The sequence below is a fragment of the Mytilus trossulus genome, chromosome 1 (genome assembly GCF_036588685.1).
Source record: "Mytilus trossulus isolate FHL-02 chromosome 1, PNRI_Mtr1.1.1.hap1, whole genome shotgun sequence".
Classification (NCBI taxonomy): domain Eukaryota; kingdom Metazoa; phylum Mollusca; class Bivalvia; order Mytilida; family Mytilidae; genus Mytilus; species Mytilus trossulus.
Genome location: NC_086373.1, coordinates 105,312,748 through 105,331,836, shown reverse-complemented (window position 1 = coordinate 105,331,836; position 19,089 = coordinate 105,312,748). Strand labels below are relative to the sequence as shown.

Here is a 19,089-nt window from a genome sequence, read left to right as displayed (position 1 = left end):
AAGCATGAATAGGACAAACGCCTGCCTTTATTCAAATCTATGATGGGAAGAAAATCAGTGAATTCCATGGTTTTGTACCAAATTTGTACTTCTGTATAGAGTTCAGCTGTTTTATCAACAACCTGTAATTACTGTATGCATATCAATGGGTTTTATCACTTCGACTCAACTATAATCAATCCTTAAACAACATCAAAATTATTAACTATGCTCAATCCTGTAGTTATGTATAAATTAATAGGTTACTCATTTAAAATAGGGATAACGTCCCAGATAAAAGACACCAATGGACTACCAAATTAACAAGTTTGTGCATATCTTTGTTTTATATCTCTGCTATTTTATATACACTGTATTTTAAAACAGTTCACTTTTGAACAAGGAGAAGGGGTGGGGAAATTTATACCACAGCATTATCTTAAAAATTTGTAAATAAAATCCATTATCATTTTGAGTGATGTTTCAATATGACTTTGTTTGGACTAAAGACAAATAAATGTGAGACTGTTAAGTTGTGGTCATCCATTACCAAGGTAATATGTACTTCTCCATGTGTATAGAAACTTCTACATTATTTCCTATCTATTTATCTTTATAGGAATGTTATGTGTTTATGAATGCACAAAAAATATCTTGACATAAAATATAAAGCTCATTAGCTAAAACCATGTACTATTTTACATTGAAAACAGCAAATTAGTTTTGTAAAGTGATATAAACTTGACAAGCTACCCTCTATAAATCATTGCCAGTTTAATCCTCCTGCAGTAATGGTCTCTTGTGCAGGTGCTGTTAGGTTTAATGCAGTATATTTTCTATGAACTGACATTTCCATAAAAGCAATTTTCTAAGACAATTATTACAACTGCAATAGTTTACAACTGCCATGTAAAGAAAATTACAAACTTTAAAATACATTCTCTCTTCTATACAATTGCAGGTTACAAATTAAGATTTTTTTTTGCAGCAATAAATATTTTATCGACAAACATAAAATGAGCTTGATGAAATGAGACTGTTTTAAAGCAAACAATGGACTGTTGTCAACACACAAGAAAGGAATCTCGTAAAAATACTTGTGAATGGAATAGAGCACAACGTTAAAGTTGTTCAGAGGAAGTCCCTTAAGACGGAGTAAACTGACAATTATATCGCTATAAAGGAAAGAAATCCAATTAATTATCTGCTGATTAATTCCAATGCTGTTGTAATTTTCTTATGGAAATGGTGCATTTGTCCTGAATGGTTACACGATTAGTACGAGAAGTGGCGTGTTCCAATGACAGCTTTCAGAGCAAACTTGTGCAATCTTCAGGGGGATGATGCAAGGCAGTAGGTTACACTCAATACAAAACATTGTAACAAACATAATTATATTCCTCTGGTATTCTTTGATTAAGAGGGAATACAATTTTTTAACGGACAGGAAGTGAAATAGTGTCTAAGACGAAATTCAGGAATGTCCTCATTTATAAAAGTCATAGTGTGACCAGATTATTTCCAGTTCAAAGAACAAAATATGTGGTCTTTCCAATAAAAATATTCATCATTCAATTAAAAAGGACACTCCAAGTCCTGACTATAATCTTTTGTCTTTACTACCACCCTCACAGGTGGTGTGTTCATATTTAGATGTTAAATCATCAATGATTATTTTAAATGTGCGTCAGTATAAAAGATATATTGTTAAGTTGTGTGATTACACCTGGTCAATGCACATTTTTGTTGAACAGGTAGCAGAAATAATTGTTTTTCTCACCTGTTTTACATATAAGGAAAGCCCAGGTATCCAGTCTGTTCTCAAAACAAACAAGGACATTATCATTCTAATTGATGGAGAAACCAGCAAACAGAAAAACCAGCCATTCACAAGCTAACAAATGTCCACAATATAAGAATTATGAATAAACTGGTAGTAACTCATTTTAAAATGAAGCTGACCCTACTGTTTTTTACAAAAGACTAAGTAATCCTTAAGGTAATCTAACAATTAACAGATCCGATCTTTAGTTCCACTGATCTAGAAAAACACTTATCCAAGGTTGTTATAACTGACAATATAACAGACCAATCAATATCATAATGTGCAATAATACATTAAAAAAGAGTTAAAAACAAGACTGACTGACCTGATACATAGTAACCATGTAATAACATAAGGAATGGGTGTGACGGCTTTTCTCTATCACCTTGCACATTCTTTGACTGTCTTTTTACATCAAGTCTGCTAGACTTTGACCCTGTAGTCTGTTTAAGTACCTTATCTTTAACATTAGGTCAATATTCAAAGCTCTACTCAAATTTTATGTACAAATAATTCATTTTTAATTAGTAATGTAAATTGTAACAATTTCATAGCTTTCAAGAGTTTTTAACACAATGGTGCAAAACTTTTGATATATCTTTGGAACGTTATAGGGCAATGCAACAGCCTTGTTAGAAAAAAATTCTCTTTTGAAATGTCACAAAAGCATAAGGTAAACAATATTCAAGTTTAAAATATAAATATTGAATCTTAACATATGGTGTTTTCAAACCATCCAGTCTTAGAATGAAACATCCAATATTGCACCTGTGAGTTTATCATTTATGAACCCTATGCCACAATCTACAAGAAGAGATGAATACAAAAGATGATCCTATTCTCAAAAAATAAAATTGATAATGCGATGGAATTCAATACTAAAATTAATCTATGAAAATTAACAAATAACTATTTTTTTCTGCAATAACAATAATTTAAACCTACCGTCGTCCACTGTATGGTATGAATTCAGGAAGTTTTAATATGTGTAGTTATATGATACAGTGGTACTTAGCATCAGTTAGATCTTCCCGTTTCACTTTAAGAAAACTGTTTTAATTTTTTTAAATTAAAATTTTAATTTTGAAATATTTATTATATATGTGACATGTTTAAAGACAGAAAATAATTTAAGACTTTCATTAAGATTTAATTAGAACTTTTATGAGGTGCTGTAAGTAAGGATTGGCAACAATGACAGTACTAGACACAATGCTGTATTATGTAATAAAAGCCACACTGACCCACATAAGGTCTTTCATATGGTATAATGTAATGAGTGTAAAATGATGGGTGGATGGATGGATGGATTGGTATTTATTGTTCAGTGGCAAATATTATATGCTTATCAGGTTCAATGAACCCTGGTTTGTACAAGACAGACTATCTGAGTCAGATTAAAAAGTAATTTACAAGGTAGCAATTAATGAAGGTAGACATGTCACTCTACCAAGGCACTCTGACCCTGAGTTGACCAGTATTTGCCTTTACTTCTAAGGGGGTTATTCTCCCATGTAAACCTAACTCCAAACTCATCTTATTTTTATAACATGTTCCTTAGTTCTTTACTGAAAAGCACTTTAAGAATTTTGATCTGCATTTGTACACATTACTGAAGTAAAAATGGGGTAAAATTGCAGTAAAATATTTGAAGAAGAGCTGCATTCCAGAAAAGCACATGCTTGCTCTTTGAACCTTTACAAGCAGAGAACAGTAGTTGTCAAGCTGAGTCTATAATGCCCACCACTTCCTGTCTTGGGTCTAGAGGTCACTTCACCTGGTAATAGCTTGACCCTAATGACTTTAATGGTTTACTTCACCCATGACCTGAACTTCCACATCATTATTGGTCAAAATAAAATGTTCTGTGTACAAGTCTCAATTTGCATCAACAGAAATATAAGTTACATTATCAAAACAAATGAAAACCTTGACTAGTCAGTACATATATTATATATGTATATTGTTCAATAGGTCATTATGCAAGCAAATAGCTGCAGGAATACAGTGTTTGCTTTCATGAATAGATGTTATAATATTTGTGTAATTGATTTGCACACAAAAAATTTAATAAGAAGCTAACATCTCCTTTAAGTTCCAAAGATGGGAAAATAAGGTATACGTTGTGGATCAGACATCTACCTCCTATCATAGGGGGAAAAAAGTGATATAAACATAGGAACTACATCTTTATTATTGTTCCTCCTGTTGCAAGTTGCTGGGAGGTGTTTGACTAAGACCTTCTGAGTCTCACATTTTACAGCCCCTGACATACATCAAATATAGAGGGCTTATAATGCAGCATACCCAAAATATTATTATTAATTTAAGAAGAAACCTTTGGAGCTACATATATTTTAAAAAGTGCAAATGCAACGGGATTGGAACAATCTATTAAAGAAACAATTGTATGAGCTTTGTTTGATTTCTTTAGGCGGATAATACAAATTCAGAAATAAGATATATATTAACTTTTCCCAATTGCTAGAGAATCTGAGTGGGAGTTGGTATATTCTTTCTGCACATCTCAGCTTTTCATACACTATATAATGATGCAAATGATCATATCTTGCTTTTGTTTTAAATTTAGTTTCAGAACCTGAAAGTGACCAACCATTCATTAGACAATAAACCGAAATTATAGCTGTATTGTTTCATCTATTACCGTATATTTCCATATCTATTATTTTGCAACTACAGAATTTCCGCAATAGTTATATTGTACTCACCGATCGTCAACAAGGTTATTGTCTAAGCTGTTATCTTTCCTTGCTCGCTTCACCTGTAAATTACAGAAGAAATTCGTAAGCCTAAAGCCTAAATCTGTCAAATCTTTATTCTATCTATCGCGATCAACTCCACAATTCACAACTTCCCCTAACCTAACCAAAAGACCATACAATATAAACTCAAGCTTTTCTCTACCTATCATTGAAAAAGTCATTAAATCGCTGATTTTAATTCAACAAATACTGAAAACAGTCATTTAAAATGTCAAGAAAATGACCACTGGCTCTCTTTGGAGAGTTTATAAAGAACTTGTTATTTCTGATGATAATGTTCATTTTCCTAGGATTGACATTCTAAAACACCTATTTATTATTTAAAAGGTTTTGGTATTTATTTTTCATTTAAAATTTCCATGTAGCTGTTGTAGAAATATTTGACAATATCCCTCTTTCCATCTCATTAATGTCATCAGACAGACAAATATTTTTTTAGCGCAAAGCTATTTTGCATTACAATAAGTCCAGTTCTGTTTCCAAATATCCACAATTACATTCCCTCAGCCTATTATTACTGTCATACACAGGAAAATATGGGTTTACTTATTTTACTATACACGTTCTTATTGTGTTTTACATGTTTGGAAAACTATAAATGAAATCTAACATTTTTGACTCATAATACCAAAGAAAACTATAAATCACATCTACATTGTTTGTAAGTCTTTGAATGTGCATTTTCTTTTTTGACAAGTTGGTTGATGGTGGTATGTGCAGTTATCTATGGTAACATTTATTTTTGAGGTACCAGTATTTTTAGGAAATTGCATTAGTTCATCATCTCTGCCCAAAACATTGTAGGTTTGAATAGAATTATAACAATAGGCTGTTACACCCATCTTTTGATTTATAATATACATGTGTACATAAATGTGCAGCACATAAACACACATACATGCATTTGTTAATGGATAATACAAGCACCTGTCAAACAACCATTGTCTTATCCAATGTCAAGGTCACACTCTACAAATAACTAATTTGATAAACTTAGGAAAAATCATTTAAAATCAATTTGCAATTCATAACATGGATAAAGGGTATAAAAGTAAACAAATATCCATTTTATTTCAATTAAATGTCAAAATCAGCATGGAATAATTGTGTATATAATGGGTACATAATTACATGATAATATGAGGGTAAACTCACCAGAGGTGGAGAAGATGGGGGAGAGTCATCCAACCAAGCAAAACTGGGGTTCTCACTCCCCAAAATCATCCTTAATCATATACACAACACAAAAATCCAACAGAAAAAAACGTGGCTACACAAAATCAGCCATTATCTCAAGGAAAACAGGTCAAACATATGTGTCAGAAACTGTGCAGGCTGAGATTTTCTTCTGATTACAGTGAGTAAAGCCATATGTGAAAGATTTGACAACACAGTGGGATTACAACATTCAGAACTAATTAATAATCACTTAATTAAACAAATCTTTTCCTCAACATAAGGAATACCAAGACAGGCTTTAAACAGTTTCAAAGAAGAGGTAAAGAATGCATAGAATTAATGAGAAAATTATGAAATTGGCCATCAGTTAACTTAATACATATTATCAATATATTATGATATGAATGTATCTATAAAATTATCTTTTTCTTCTATATGTAATGATGTCGTTTTTATTCACTTCATGAAGGCCTCAAGCAAGATTAGTGAAAATTAATTTGATAAACCTCTTTAAATATATAAATAATTATAAATATTTTTTTCATTATTATTATTAATAATAATTCTTTTATAAATATAATTATTATTATTAATAATTTTATTATTATCATCAAGATATAAAAAAATCATAAAAATGTTTGACTACATTCTTTTGACAAAACAGGCGTCACAAGTTGATATTTAATAGTTTACACAAAGCAGTTTTATAAACCTCCTCTCTGTTTCTGTAGAAATATATGTAAAATATTAAGTTATCATCAATTTGAATTAATTCTTCAAAAAATACAGCATCAAAGAAAATGTAAGATATTTATTGGCTTTAATCTATACAAGACTGTGAACATGATTTTAACTTCTGTATGTTTTAAAACTGGAGAAAACATCTGTTTCGTATTATCAAAATAATCCCAACATTTCTCAAAACAGCAGCAGGAAAATGAATTTATAGCAAGTTCAGTGATAAACTTGTCAAAATTAATACATAAATCACTTATAAATATTTTGAGTGGTAAAGTTTTTCCTTCTGCTGCTTAACACAAAACGTCCTTATTCTCATGATTTTTTTTCCACTTTATTTTTTTAAACAATTATCTCACCTAAATATACTTCAATTTTTTAAATGGAACTTTAAGATTGTCAGTATTGCTTGACAAATATTTAACATACACTTTTGTCTTGTTAAATATTTATAACTTTGTCTTTAAATTTTTTAATGGTATGTTTGCTTTTATACATTAAAAGACGATATAGGAACACTTTTGAAAATCTGTGTAAAGAAAAGCATTGTCCCATAGTCATTGATATGATCTGTTAAAACGTATGCACAGCTGATCATATTGAGGAAAAATCTACTTTGAACAGAATCTTTCTTAACAAAAACAAAACTGATCGCTCAAGCAAATTCTAAACAATGTTTAAATCTGAGGAGCGACTCCAGTCATATAGATACCAATGAAAATTATTAGCTTCGTTTCCGTCATGTTTTTACAACACAGCAAACAACAAGTAGATTGAAAGTATATATCAACTTACGGTACTAAAATATAGAATTCTTACTTATAAAAGTTCCTATTTTTTTGTTATATCTGTACATCAGGAAAGAACTGTATAATTTTTAACAATATAGATATTAATTTACTTACACGATTAGATAAATCACAGAGATATATAAAGGCTTAATTATTCGTTTACAGTTATCCTTTCAGAAACAACACATCACAAAGACAACAATTATAGGTAAAACATCAAAGGATTTACCTGACAGGTGTACTGGTACCTTAACAGGTGACCAGAAGTTGACCACTTGTGGACTGGTAGGATTTATATCACCTCAGGAAATGTGTGAAAACAGGAAAATCACAAGGAAATTAAAGAGAATCATATTTCCTTCAAAACAATGGGTTATGTGGGCACTGGCTTAATAGAAATAATTAATATTTATAACAACAGAATTAAATATAGGTAAAAGAAGCAGGTGTCATCGTTCTTTTCAACTTCTCGATATTTATAATACAAAATAAAGTAAGATTTTTTGAGGGAATAAACAAGTGACAAAAATATAATTGAAATATCTTAGTTTCTATATTTTATATGCCTTATATTGTAAATTCTTAAGATTTGACAATTTGACTAAAAAGGTAATATTGTCAAATATAAAAAAAATAAATAAATTAAAGTCCGCTATTCACAATTTGTAAAATACAAAAAGAAAAACAAACAAAATTTATAAATGAATCTGTCATCCTAGAGTTTACACAAATATTGTTATATTTTAATGGTATTCTAATATGATATTAAAAAGAACTATTGAATCACACACGAAAACTTCTTCACCCGGGCTCACAAAATATTATGTTCTATTAAATAATTATGAATGACAGAATCTTTAGGATTTACAACTTTTAACACTGTAATTTACCTATTATAGCAATTCTCTTGAAAGGTTAAAGCCGAATACTTTACGGAAATTATTTATAATCATTTATGTCTATTTTTTAACAGCAATTATTTCAATTTTTCTATTGTTAAAATTTCTGACAAAATTCTTTTGATGTTTTCCGCTAAAAACTATTAGCTAAATAAGGAAATTGTTGCTAATTAAGTCAGCTACACACATCAAAAGGTTTATAATCAAAATTATATTTATTTCACAATTTTGTTCAACAGAAATATTTGTTCAAAAATTTATTTTGAAATATTTCTCATTTAAGTAGAATAGGTTTATTCCTATATTTTAACTGATTGAGTTTTTACAAATTCCTTTCTTTGTATCATAAAATTATATTTTTCGTGTTATTAACATAAATATTGATGAAATAATTTAAAACATCAAAATAACAATAAATTTTAACAAAACGAAATTTCTGTCAAAACCAAAAACTTGAAATAAGATGTACATCGATTCGAAAAAAAGAACAGTAAAATATATGGTATAATTTCTTTACATCGTAATAACAGCTAAAAACTTTAAAATAAATAGTATTCATACCAAATCCTTTTAAAAATGTAAAAAACAAACAAAGTAAATTCTAAATTTTTGTAGAATGGTAATTTACGCTAAGTAAATTTAAAGTCTAAAGAAGAGTAATTTTGTACAAACAACTAACATAAAAATCTTAGTAGTTAAATGTCCTCCCTTATGTTTAATCAAGAGCCGAACCATGTTTACCCGCCATTTCACCAACAATTGTAGTGTTTAAAATCAACTCTGAGATCCTAATTAGAGAAAAAAGGATTACGGAAAAAAATGTTTTAAGTAAACATTGAAGACCTACAGGAGGTTGGCTACAGGAAATGATCAACTTCGACTTTATATTTTATCGAAATGAAAATCCTAAATTTTACTTGGTTAATTTTAAAGATGATGCTGGTAACAAATGATGTAAAATATAACAAATTGAAGTAGAAGCAATGTTATGTTTAAATAGCCTTCAGGGTTTATGTAAGGAATTCTTATTTAGAAAAAAATTGTTTAAGATGTATCATTGGAAAATAATTAAAAGTACTAAAACTTAAACTTGATTTCAATAGAATTGTTAGAAAAATTACATTCAGGCTGAAGAAAATCCATCAACCTTTTTTCAGTTGATTAAATTTCAAAACACTTCCAATTTGACAATATATAGCCACTGGCTATTTAAGATTTTGGCAAGCAAAGTAACAAAGTTGTAATGTTACACGTAAAATGAAACTGACCCATATTTAAACAACACATCCGACTGGTATCAAAACTGATACACAAACAACATGGAAAATAATACGGAAAATAATACAGACGGAAAAACAAAGGTCACACTTACCTCAAAGATATCTTAATTCCTCAATCACAAGACAAAAAAACATGCAAAAACGGACAAATTGTCCTGACGATTAGATCAGGGAGGGGTATCAGGTATCACCCCCACGCCCAGACCTGTTGGTGGGAATCTTACCTGTATCCCTGTGAAAACCAATAGGTATAATACACAAATTTGCTACTTTTTACTGGAATTTAATCCTTCTGTATACAAGCACAACCCACTAATCCTGACCAACTCTAAGTTAATCAGCACTAATTAATATTCACATTTACTCCAACTTGTCTTGTCATTGGGTTTATAAAAGTCATTAAACACCAGCTGGGGGAGGAGCCAAGGCAGAATAGCATGAAACATATTCTATTGATTAGCGATGTCACTCTGGCTAGAGGCGGGGTTAATTCATGTCCTATCACTCTACAGTCAGGAACAAATGAAGTCCAAATAAAATAAAACTTTATCTTGTTAAGCCTTATGTCAGCTGTTAAAACATCAAATATTTTAATCAACACCAATTCTCTCTACATTAATGACAATTATAATCAGCCTGAATCTTTTGATTCAGTAAGAATATTGTTCTAATTTAAAGATGGGTGCCTTTTATTACTGAAACCACAATCAACTTTATTGTCATTAATTGGTAAAGGAAAGAAGTATCATAGTACCCTGATAAATCCTCTTACCAAACTATTGTTTTTATTTCATTGGTAAAACAACTGACTCTGAAGCTTTTGTCTGCAGTAAAAAAATTATTTCAATTTCAATGTTTTTGATAAAAGGTAAGAAAATAATTAAAATCCTCCATTTATTAGACTGTTATTATTTGTTACAGATGAAATTAATATAATTGGTAACATTGCTTCTCTATTTAATATAAACAAATTGTTTGATATATGAATCACTTAATTATATATAAATTCAGGAATGATTCGCAACAAATCTGAAATTCAAAACAAATTATGAAAACATCTAGAGAACAACCTTTCAAGTTCAATATGGAAAGGGAGAATAAAATTATTATCTTCACAAAAATGACTTTAACCACCATAGTCTTGTTATTCAACAGAAACAGTCCAAAAAATACTGGACCAAAATGAACAAATTAAACAACTAGACAGCCTGCAGAGCTGGTTATAATAGCTCTACTAGATTTAATTCAATGTCAACAATATGCATTGGCTTACCCTATAAAACACATGCATTCTTTATAGTATTTGCAGCAATTTACAGGATCTCCCAAAAGTTTTCCTTGCATATTAATATCAATCACAATTAAGAATTACTTTATCATGCACAAAACATGTTTTTTCAGAGGGTTTCCCAGGTATTACTCCTATAAACTTTAAGGAAAAACAGTTTTAATTTTTCTTCAAAGTATAAGGAAATTTGAAATTTCATTAAAAAGTTTCCAGTTCGGTCATTATTTCCACTTAATATGAAAGAAATAAAAAATAGTTATAAAAAAAGTCTATAAATTATAACGTTATACTCAGTGAATCCCTACTCTCCCCTTGCTTTTACAAACCCTAAGGTTTAATACATATCTAATCACATGTTGCTGTTCAGTTGACAATACTTATGCTTGATTGATTGCTGGTTGCTTTACATCCAGTGGCAAATATTTCATACATGTTCAGGACGAAACATTTATACTTATGGTCTTACATATACTGTATGGACTTTGCTCATTGTTGAAAGCCAAATGATGATCTCTACCACATCTTCTTTTTGTATGCATATTTATATTTTGGCATATGATGTCTATATCTAAATCTGTTGGAGGTGTACTAATTGATATTTCATTCTTGAACCAGAGGCTGTTTAATAAATTGACAGCAAAACGGATTTTCCTGCATGTAAAAACTATTTGCTAATCTCAGGCCCCCAAACAGTATTCAACAGACAAGTTAAATAAAATTTTGTCGGTTCAGAAATGGGAGAGCAAAAGTCAATCCAAGTACCACTTTTCATTACTTTAAGGTCTACAACTCAACAAGATAAAAACTTAAATTGACCTTGACCTTCATTTAGACACAAGAAACAATATATATTCAATTTTGAAAAGATAACATGAAGTGTTTTCAAGTTATTGCATGGAGAAGCCCTAAGTATCACTTTTTTGCTACTTATAGTTGTACAACTCAACAACAATAAAATCGAAAATCACGAAAATCGATCTTGAGCTTCATCTAGTAGCAACATATTAAAATTTAATTTCATCAATGCGTTTTCAAGTTATTTGGAAATTACTGTTTGGAAACTGCCTGACCACCTAACATCAAGAAATTATTTACCAATATTTTCCTTGAAAAGTCTAGTTTAAAAAATGGTCTGTTATTGGGCTTGAGCCTAAGCTTAAATACTTTTTTTTTTGGTTGATTTTTTTATTTTTTAGAAATTACATTCTACAGTATAAGACATAAATTATAAAAATTAAGTACCACTCTTTAAAGATCAATCAAGACATGATATAATTAGATAAATATAATATAGTTGAGTTTGTTAATTCAAAGCTGTTTCTAACAATTTCCACTTCTGATCCATTTTATCAAGTATTTTTCTATATAAGTCCAATATTTTGAATATTCTATCCCGCCAAATTTTGCTGGTAATATATTCTTCCATCTATGTATATAAAGTATTTATATAGCAACAAAATATTATTAACTGTTAAAAGGTTGACAAAATCCTGATACACTTAAAATTACTTCCAAAAGGCAAGACAATGGCATAACTTCTAATCCAGACTAAATTAACTGTGTATCATGGATATCCAGATTTTTTTTATATCTGTTATTGAATTTTGAAGTAGCTTTTATTATTTATTCTCTGTGTCTTTTGTAATTTTTTATGCTTTCTTTATACTGATTTTTCACGTTTTTTGAAGGTTGTGGCCAGAAAGCTGATGGCTTACAACCATGTTTATAACTACTACATATTCTATGTGCATGTCCAAAGTCAGGAGCCTGCATTACAATGGTTGAAGTTGTTGTCCTTCCCATTGGCAGTCATACCATGTCTCCTTACTTTTAAGTATTCAAAGCTGGTCATTCTACATCGGCTTTGACCATTCAGTGAAAATGGATTTATAGGATAAGAAATATTCATGTTTTCAATGCTGGTCATTAAACATTGTCTTTCACCATTCAGTAAACTTGGATGTACAGGAATGGGTGTATACTGCAGAAAACTTGACCATTAAACTTTATCGGACAATCTCTATAATTATCATTTCTTTAGTTGGTAAAAACTTGTTGAGGGTCATCCTTCATACAGTAAATTATCTAAATCACTTGTTTTGTCACAAAATTGAAAATTTATAGTACATTATTATAAGTAATGGTTTTGGGGTAATTGTATTTTAAATAAGATAGACTATCGTTATCTCCATGTTAACAATAATAATAGTGGACATTAACTACAACGGTCATTGACAGTCAAACAACTAAACTGAAGCTTTAAAGGTGGATGTGTCTAATCTTCAACTTTTTCATTGCTTTAAATAATCATTTTTCACTTTTAAAGAGAATTAAAACATCTAAATAACTTGTGTCATATAAAACAGTAATTATAGAACTTTTAACTTTAAAAAAAAATCTTTTTAAAAGACTAAAAAAAAATATATGAATAAGTATGTAAAAACTAAAACTTCAATCTAAATAAAACAAACAAATTCTGTTTAATCTGATTTATTCACAAATAAAAAGTGAGCTCCAACTCAATGATTTAGAAATACTAAATTTCATGCACATTACAATGTTCAATGGAACTGAGCATTGTAGAAGAAACTTAACCACTAGCCGTCCATAGTTTGGAATCTTCCAGATGTCCTGTTATCTCTGTCAAAAACTTGGTCAAAGAAAAGGCAAGAGTTCAATATTTACAAAAGAGAATAATAGCTCCAATAAACTTCTCACAGAATGATTGCATTCCACTTTCATTGTGAATTCTGTGCACTGCAATTTTCAGGAGGCAAATTAGAAATTATACAAGAATAAGGAGAAGGGTGACAAGAAACTGGCTGCCAAGTCTTTATTAAGAACACAGTTCCCTCTACAGTCCTTCCAGAACTTCACACGAAAGAAACAATGAAATTCTGATCAAATTCTGAATTATTTAAGAATTGAAAAAAAGTTTTATGCAATCTGTTCTTAGGACAGTTAAATATAAATAAATTTAAAAATATCATTTCATTTTCCAATTTTTTCCCCCCCTAACTGGAACTCATTCTACCTTTTTTCTACAAAATTTACTATGTGCTTGTGTTTTGTAAACAAAACTTGCATCACTTCTATAACCGCACTATGATTCAGGCTTAAGTAACTTCTAGACAAAATCCATCCAAAAAATAGGATGAGATTGTATTCCATTAGCCTTAAGAGCAGTTTTGAAAACATCATTTTAACAAAAATCTTAATTTTGGGATGTATTATTTTTTATGTTTTAGCAAATATAACTAGGCTCTGTAACATGTTCAATACCACTGAATTTCTGTAATAAGGGCAAATGTAGGATGTGCATAATTTTTTTAATTCTGAACAAAAATAACACTTTTGTTGCGTTACAGCTTTGCATAAAAAATTAGCAGGATATTAACGTTGAAGATTATGTTTAGAAATAAACAATAACAACAATGCTATGAAAGTAACCATAACAATATGCACAAGTTTGTGGTCATTTTATCAAAAAATCAAATCTATATAAATCGTTGCAATTTAAGACTTCCCGTTTAATCCCGATCAGATATTAACTAAAACCTTGTGGTAATGACTGGCACCACCCCCTTCAGATTAATGAAATCAGGTGTCAGTGTTTTACAATCAAATCATACATGCTAAAAATCCATTAAAGTAATATTATATATTGCATAAAACAATTTCTGAGGGAGAAATATGAACTGGTTCCATCATCTTATAATGTAGTATAATGAGATCAGAATTACAAATCACTATTTGTTATGGCTTGTTTTATCGTTTACCAAAATTTGATCATGGAAGAAACAGAATGAAATTATGTCTTGTAGAACTACAAGTTCCCTGGAGGTGAAGAAGTCGTTAAATAACGATGATTTCTAAAGCATTAGTTTATTAAAGACAAGATATCAAATGTAAAATAAATCACAAATATTCCTCATACATAAATTTGTAACATGTAATGTACAGACATGTTTGATTGTCTAAGAATAGTCTGGAATCATACGAATGCTGTCACTCTATTTGTATTGCATCATGTAATGGATATTGTGTAATCATCTCTATTAGAGGAAACAACTTGACTTTTCTTCAAGTATTGCTTCATATGGTAATTCAAATTCTTTATTGTGTTTTGAAAGAAAAATGTTGTCAGCGCTGTAAAAATTATAAGCTGTCAAATTACTAGATGCATCGCAAGAAGATTTTAAGAGATTCAAAAGTTGGGAGTATATTACATTGAGGTAAAGGTTTTTAGAAAAAAGTTTTGTATGCATTTACATAAATGATAAAATAAAGCATGATGACCTCAGGAGTTTGTTTTGCTTTATATGTAATCAATGCACACTGTTTTTAGAAATGAGCCATATATTGAAAGTCTTTTAGTGTAGGGTTTAACATACCTGCCAACTGTCACTATTTGTGGGGGATTTCCCCCATGGAGGCTCCCAAATTCAAATTTTGAAAGAGCAATTTTGTCTTCAATTTTAACAAAACAATTATTAAATTTTACAATGACTCTAAGCTTATAAACAATGATAAAAGTATAAATAAGCCAAAAAACAATATTATGATGTATTTGCAGGCCCCCTTGAAGGTTATACAGGACTATGACAGCCATCTTGCACGCAAAACCCCCATGGTAATTTTGAAAAGTTGGCAGGTATGGTTTAACTACAAGTATGACATTAATATAACCTTATTAATTATCTAAGTTAACTCGGTCTGGGTCTGGGCGAGATAACCATAACAGACAGGCAGGTACAACTTGAAATCATTCCATACATCATATATAGTTGTCAATATTACTTATAATATCTAGTCTTAATCAGGAAAACTAAATATCGACCAATGAACCATGAAAATTAGGTCAAGGTCAGATACTAGGTGGACACATAATAAATTATTACACCAATCAAAATACACAAAAAAAAGTAAATCTTCAGCTTACAATATTTGAGAAAGAGACCAATCTACAAATGTTCAGAACATTCAACAATAAAAATGAACCCAAGGTCATATGAAACCTGCCAGACAGACATATATAAAAATAATGTACACTTTACAATCCTTTAATTTATTAAATGAAGCTGACATATTGCCTATTGTATATGAGAAACTGCCTTTAACCACAAAAACTGAACACTGACTTATCATCTACCTACTGAAATATAAAGGTTTATACAAAGAGTTAATGCCCTTATTTACATCCCCTCTTCTGGAATAACGTCTCTTTCTCTTGCATTTTGCACCTTTGTCACGAGCAAGACATAAATCTCACTAAAATATAGCATGAAACCTTATGAAATAAAGAACTCTTACTATGTACGAAGTAAAAAAATTTAAAGCCATCTTTGTGAATGATGACTTTCTAGGTGAAGCAAATAAATGATAATGATTGAAATTTTAGGACTATATGTGAATGAACTTCCATTTATTTGGTAAATACCAGGATATATTATATGATTATAATCTGATGATAAAACCATAAAATATGACTATTTTATTATGATATTTGTCAAAGATAGGTATTGAGTTCAATAGGTCTGAAACCAATACCCTTCACCATCTCAAACATTTAACTGACCTTGATTATCTTCAAGTCATCAAGATCTTTATCAATCACAAATCTATCATAATTTAATTGTTTTAAGTTCTGCAAATAAAATCAGTAATGCTATACTAATGCCTTACATCGCTATAAATGTAAAGGTATTTTATAAACATTAGCAAGATATTTAAAATACAAGGAAAACTTTTAACAACCATTTTTTTACACGGTAAAACTATAACTGATAAAATTTGTGTTTTCTTTCTTGCCTATGAATCTGAAGAAGTGCCAGTACAAGAGATACTTTAGAAGATGTAATCAGAATAGAACTGAAACATACTCTGTGCTAAACCATCCATTCCATCAGATGAAATACACAGATCCTACTAGATGGTGTATGATTGCCAATGAGACAACTGTCCATGGACCAAAAGACACACTACTTTTCCATAGTAGAATATAGGTCATTATTACCCATATGTTTTATCACTCAAAAAGAATCCAAGATTTAATGTTTGGAAGAAGATTGAAAAATATTTTCAAACCTTTGGCTGTAACACTGAACTAAACTTTGCTTGATTTGTCCTAAATACCTGAACTGATGGGTGTCCTTAACCAACAAAGTGGTCCAAGGTGTACCCATGGGCATCCACAACCCTGAACGTGTGACCAATTGTGTACTCATGGACATCCACAACCCACAAAGTGTTGTTCAAAGTGTACTCATGGACATCCACAACCCACAAAGTGTAACCCATTGTGTACTCATGGACATTCACAACCCACAAAGTGTTGTTCAAGGTGTACTCATGGACATCCACAACCCACAAAGTGTTGTTCAAGGTGTACTCATGGACATCCACAACCCACACAGTGTGACCCATTGTGTACTCATGGACATCCACAACCCACAAAGTGTTGTTCAAGGTGTACTCATGGACATCCACAACCCATACAGTGTGACCCATTGTGTACTCATGGGTTTCCATATCCCACAAAGCTAGCTCAATGTGCACTCATGGACATCCCCGATCCACAAAGTGTGGTTTAATATGTACTCAAGGACATCCACAATCCACAAAGTGTGGCTTAAGGTGCACTCATGGACATCCACAACCCACATTGTGTGGCTTCTGATGCCCTCATGGACATCCATAACCCACAAATTGTGGCTCAAAGTGCACTCATGGACATCTATAACCAACAACGTGTGGCTCAATGTGCACCAATGGACATCTATAACCCACAAAGTGTAGTTTCATATGTACTCGTGTACATCCATAACCCCCAAAGAATGGTCCAAGGTGTACTCATGGACATCCATAACCCACAAAGTGTGGTTCAAGGTGCACTCATGGTCATCCACATCCAACAAAGTGTGACCCATTGTATACTCATGTGCATTCACAACCAACAAATTGTGGTCCATTTTGTACTCATGGGCATCCACAACCCACAAAATTTGACTGATTGTGTACTCATGGGCATCCACAACCAACAAAGTGTGACTCAATGTGTACTCATGGACATATACAACCCACAAAGTGTGACCAATTGTGTACTCATGGGCATCCACAACCAACAAAGTGTGGTCCAATGTGTACTCATGGACATCCACAACCAACAAAGTGAGACCAATTGTGTAATCATGGACAACCCAAACCAACAAAGTTTGGTCCCAGGTGTATTCATGGGCATCCACAACCAACAAATTTTGGTCTAAGGTGTACTCATGGACAACCACAACCCACAAAGTTTGGTCAAAGGTGTACTCATGGACAACCACAACCCACAAAGTTTGGTCCAAAGTGTACTTATGGACATCAACAACCAACAAAGTTTGGTCCAAGGTGTTCTCATGGACAACCCCAACCCACAAAGTTTGGTCCAAGGTGTTCTCTTGACAACCCTTACCCACAAAGTTTGGTCCAAAGTGTACTCATGGACAACCACAACCAACAAAGTTTGGTCCAAGGGTACTCATGGACAACCACAACCAACAAAGTTCGGTCCAAGGTGTACTCATGGACAACCCCAACCCACAAAGTTTGGTCCAAGGTGTACTCATGGACAACCACAACCAACAAAGTTCGGTCCAATGTGTACTCATGGACAACCCCAACCCACAAAGTTTGGTCCAAGGTGTACTCATGGACAACCCCAACCCACAAAGTTTGGTCCAAGGTGTACTCATGGACAACCCCAACCCACAAAGTTTGGTCTAAGGTGTACTCATGGACAACCCTAACCCACAAAGTTTGGTCCAAGGTGTACTCATGGAAAACCCTAACCCACAAAGTTTGGTCCAAGGTGAACTCATGGACAACCAAAACATACAAGGTGTGGCTCAATGTGTACTTATAGACAACCAGAAACTATAAATCATGAGAAAACATTGTTCTTCCCTAACATATTTACCTGGAAAAAATTATACCAGTCAATTATAATATTAAATATATTGATTTAAAATAATTCCAGGAAAATTAAAAATGATTAATTTTTCACACAAAAAAGAAATTTTGAAATAACAAAATATGTTGCAATATGATTATTAAATTTATATAAAATGATTGCATGTCTTCTTCATAAATTAATCATAACAAAAAGCCAAATTGACTGTTTTATCAATGGATAACTTAGTTTATGATGTAGACTGTCACAAAATTTAATTATTCTGATGATCCTTTCAAACCTTTAAAAGGGTATTATACTAAATTTTAGTCAGCATAGTGAGTATCTAAATTAAATCTATGCAAAATTAAAAATGGGATATGTTTCTTAGTAT

At 31.1% G+C, this 19,089-nt stretch overlaps 1 protein-coding gene across 5 annotated transcripts in view; it reads right to left on the bottom strand.

Annotated features, from left to right (window-relative positions):
* LOC134695613 (eyes absent homolog 1-like) overlaps positions 1-19,089 on the bottom strand; it is a 100,717-nt gene that overhangs the window by 33,952 nt on the left and 47,676 nt on the right. For 4 of the 5 annotated variants that reach the window (XM_063556908.1, XM_063556935.1, XM_063556917.1 and 1 more), the window contains one exon: positions 4,534-4,586. In XM_063556908.1, coding sequence (XP_063412978.1) covers positions 4,534-4,586 — 53 coding nt within the window. Of the gene's footprint in view, positions 1-4,533; positions 4,587-5,742; positions 5,889-19,089 lie in introns of those variants that run through there. The other variant, XM_063556926.1, reaches the window with a different exon arrangement.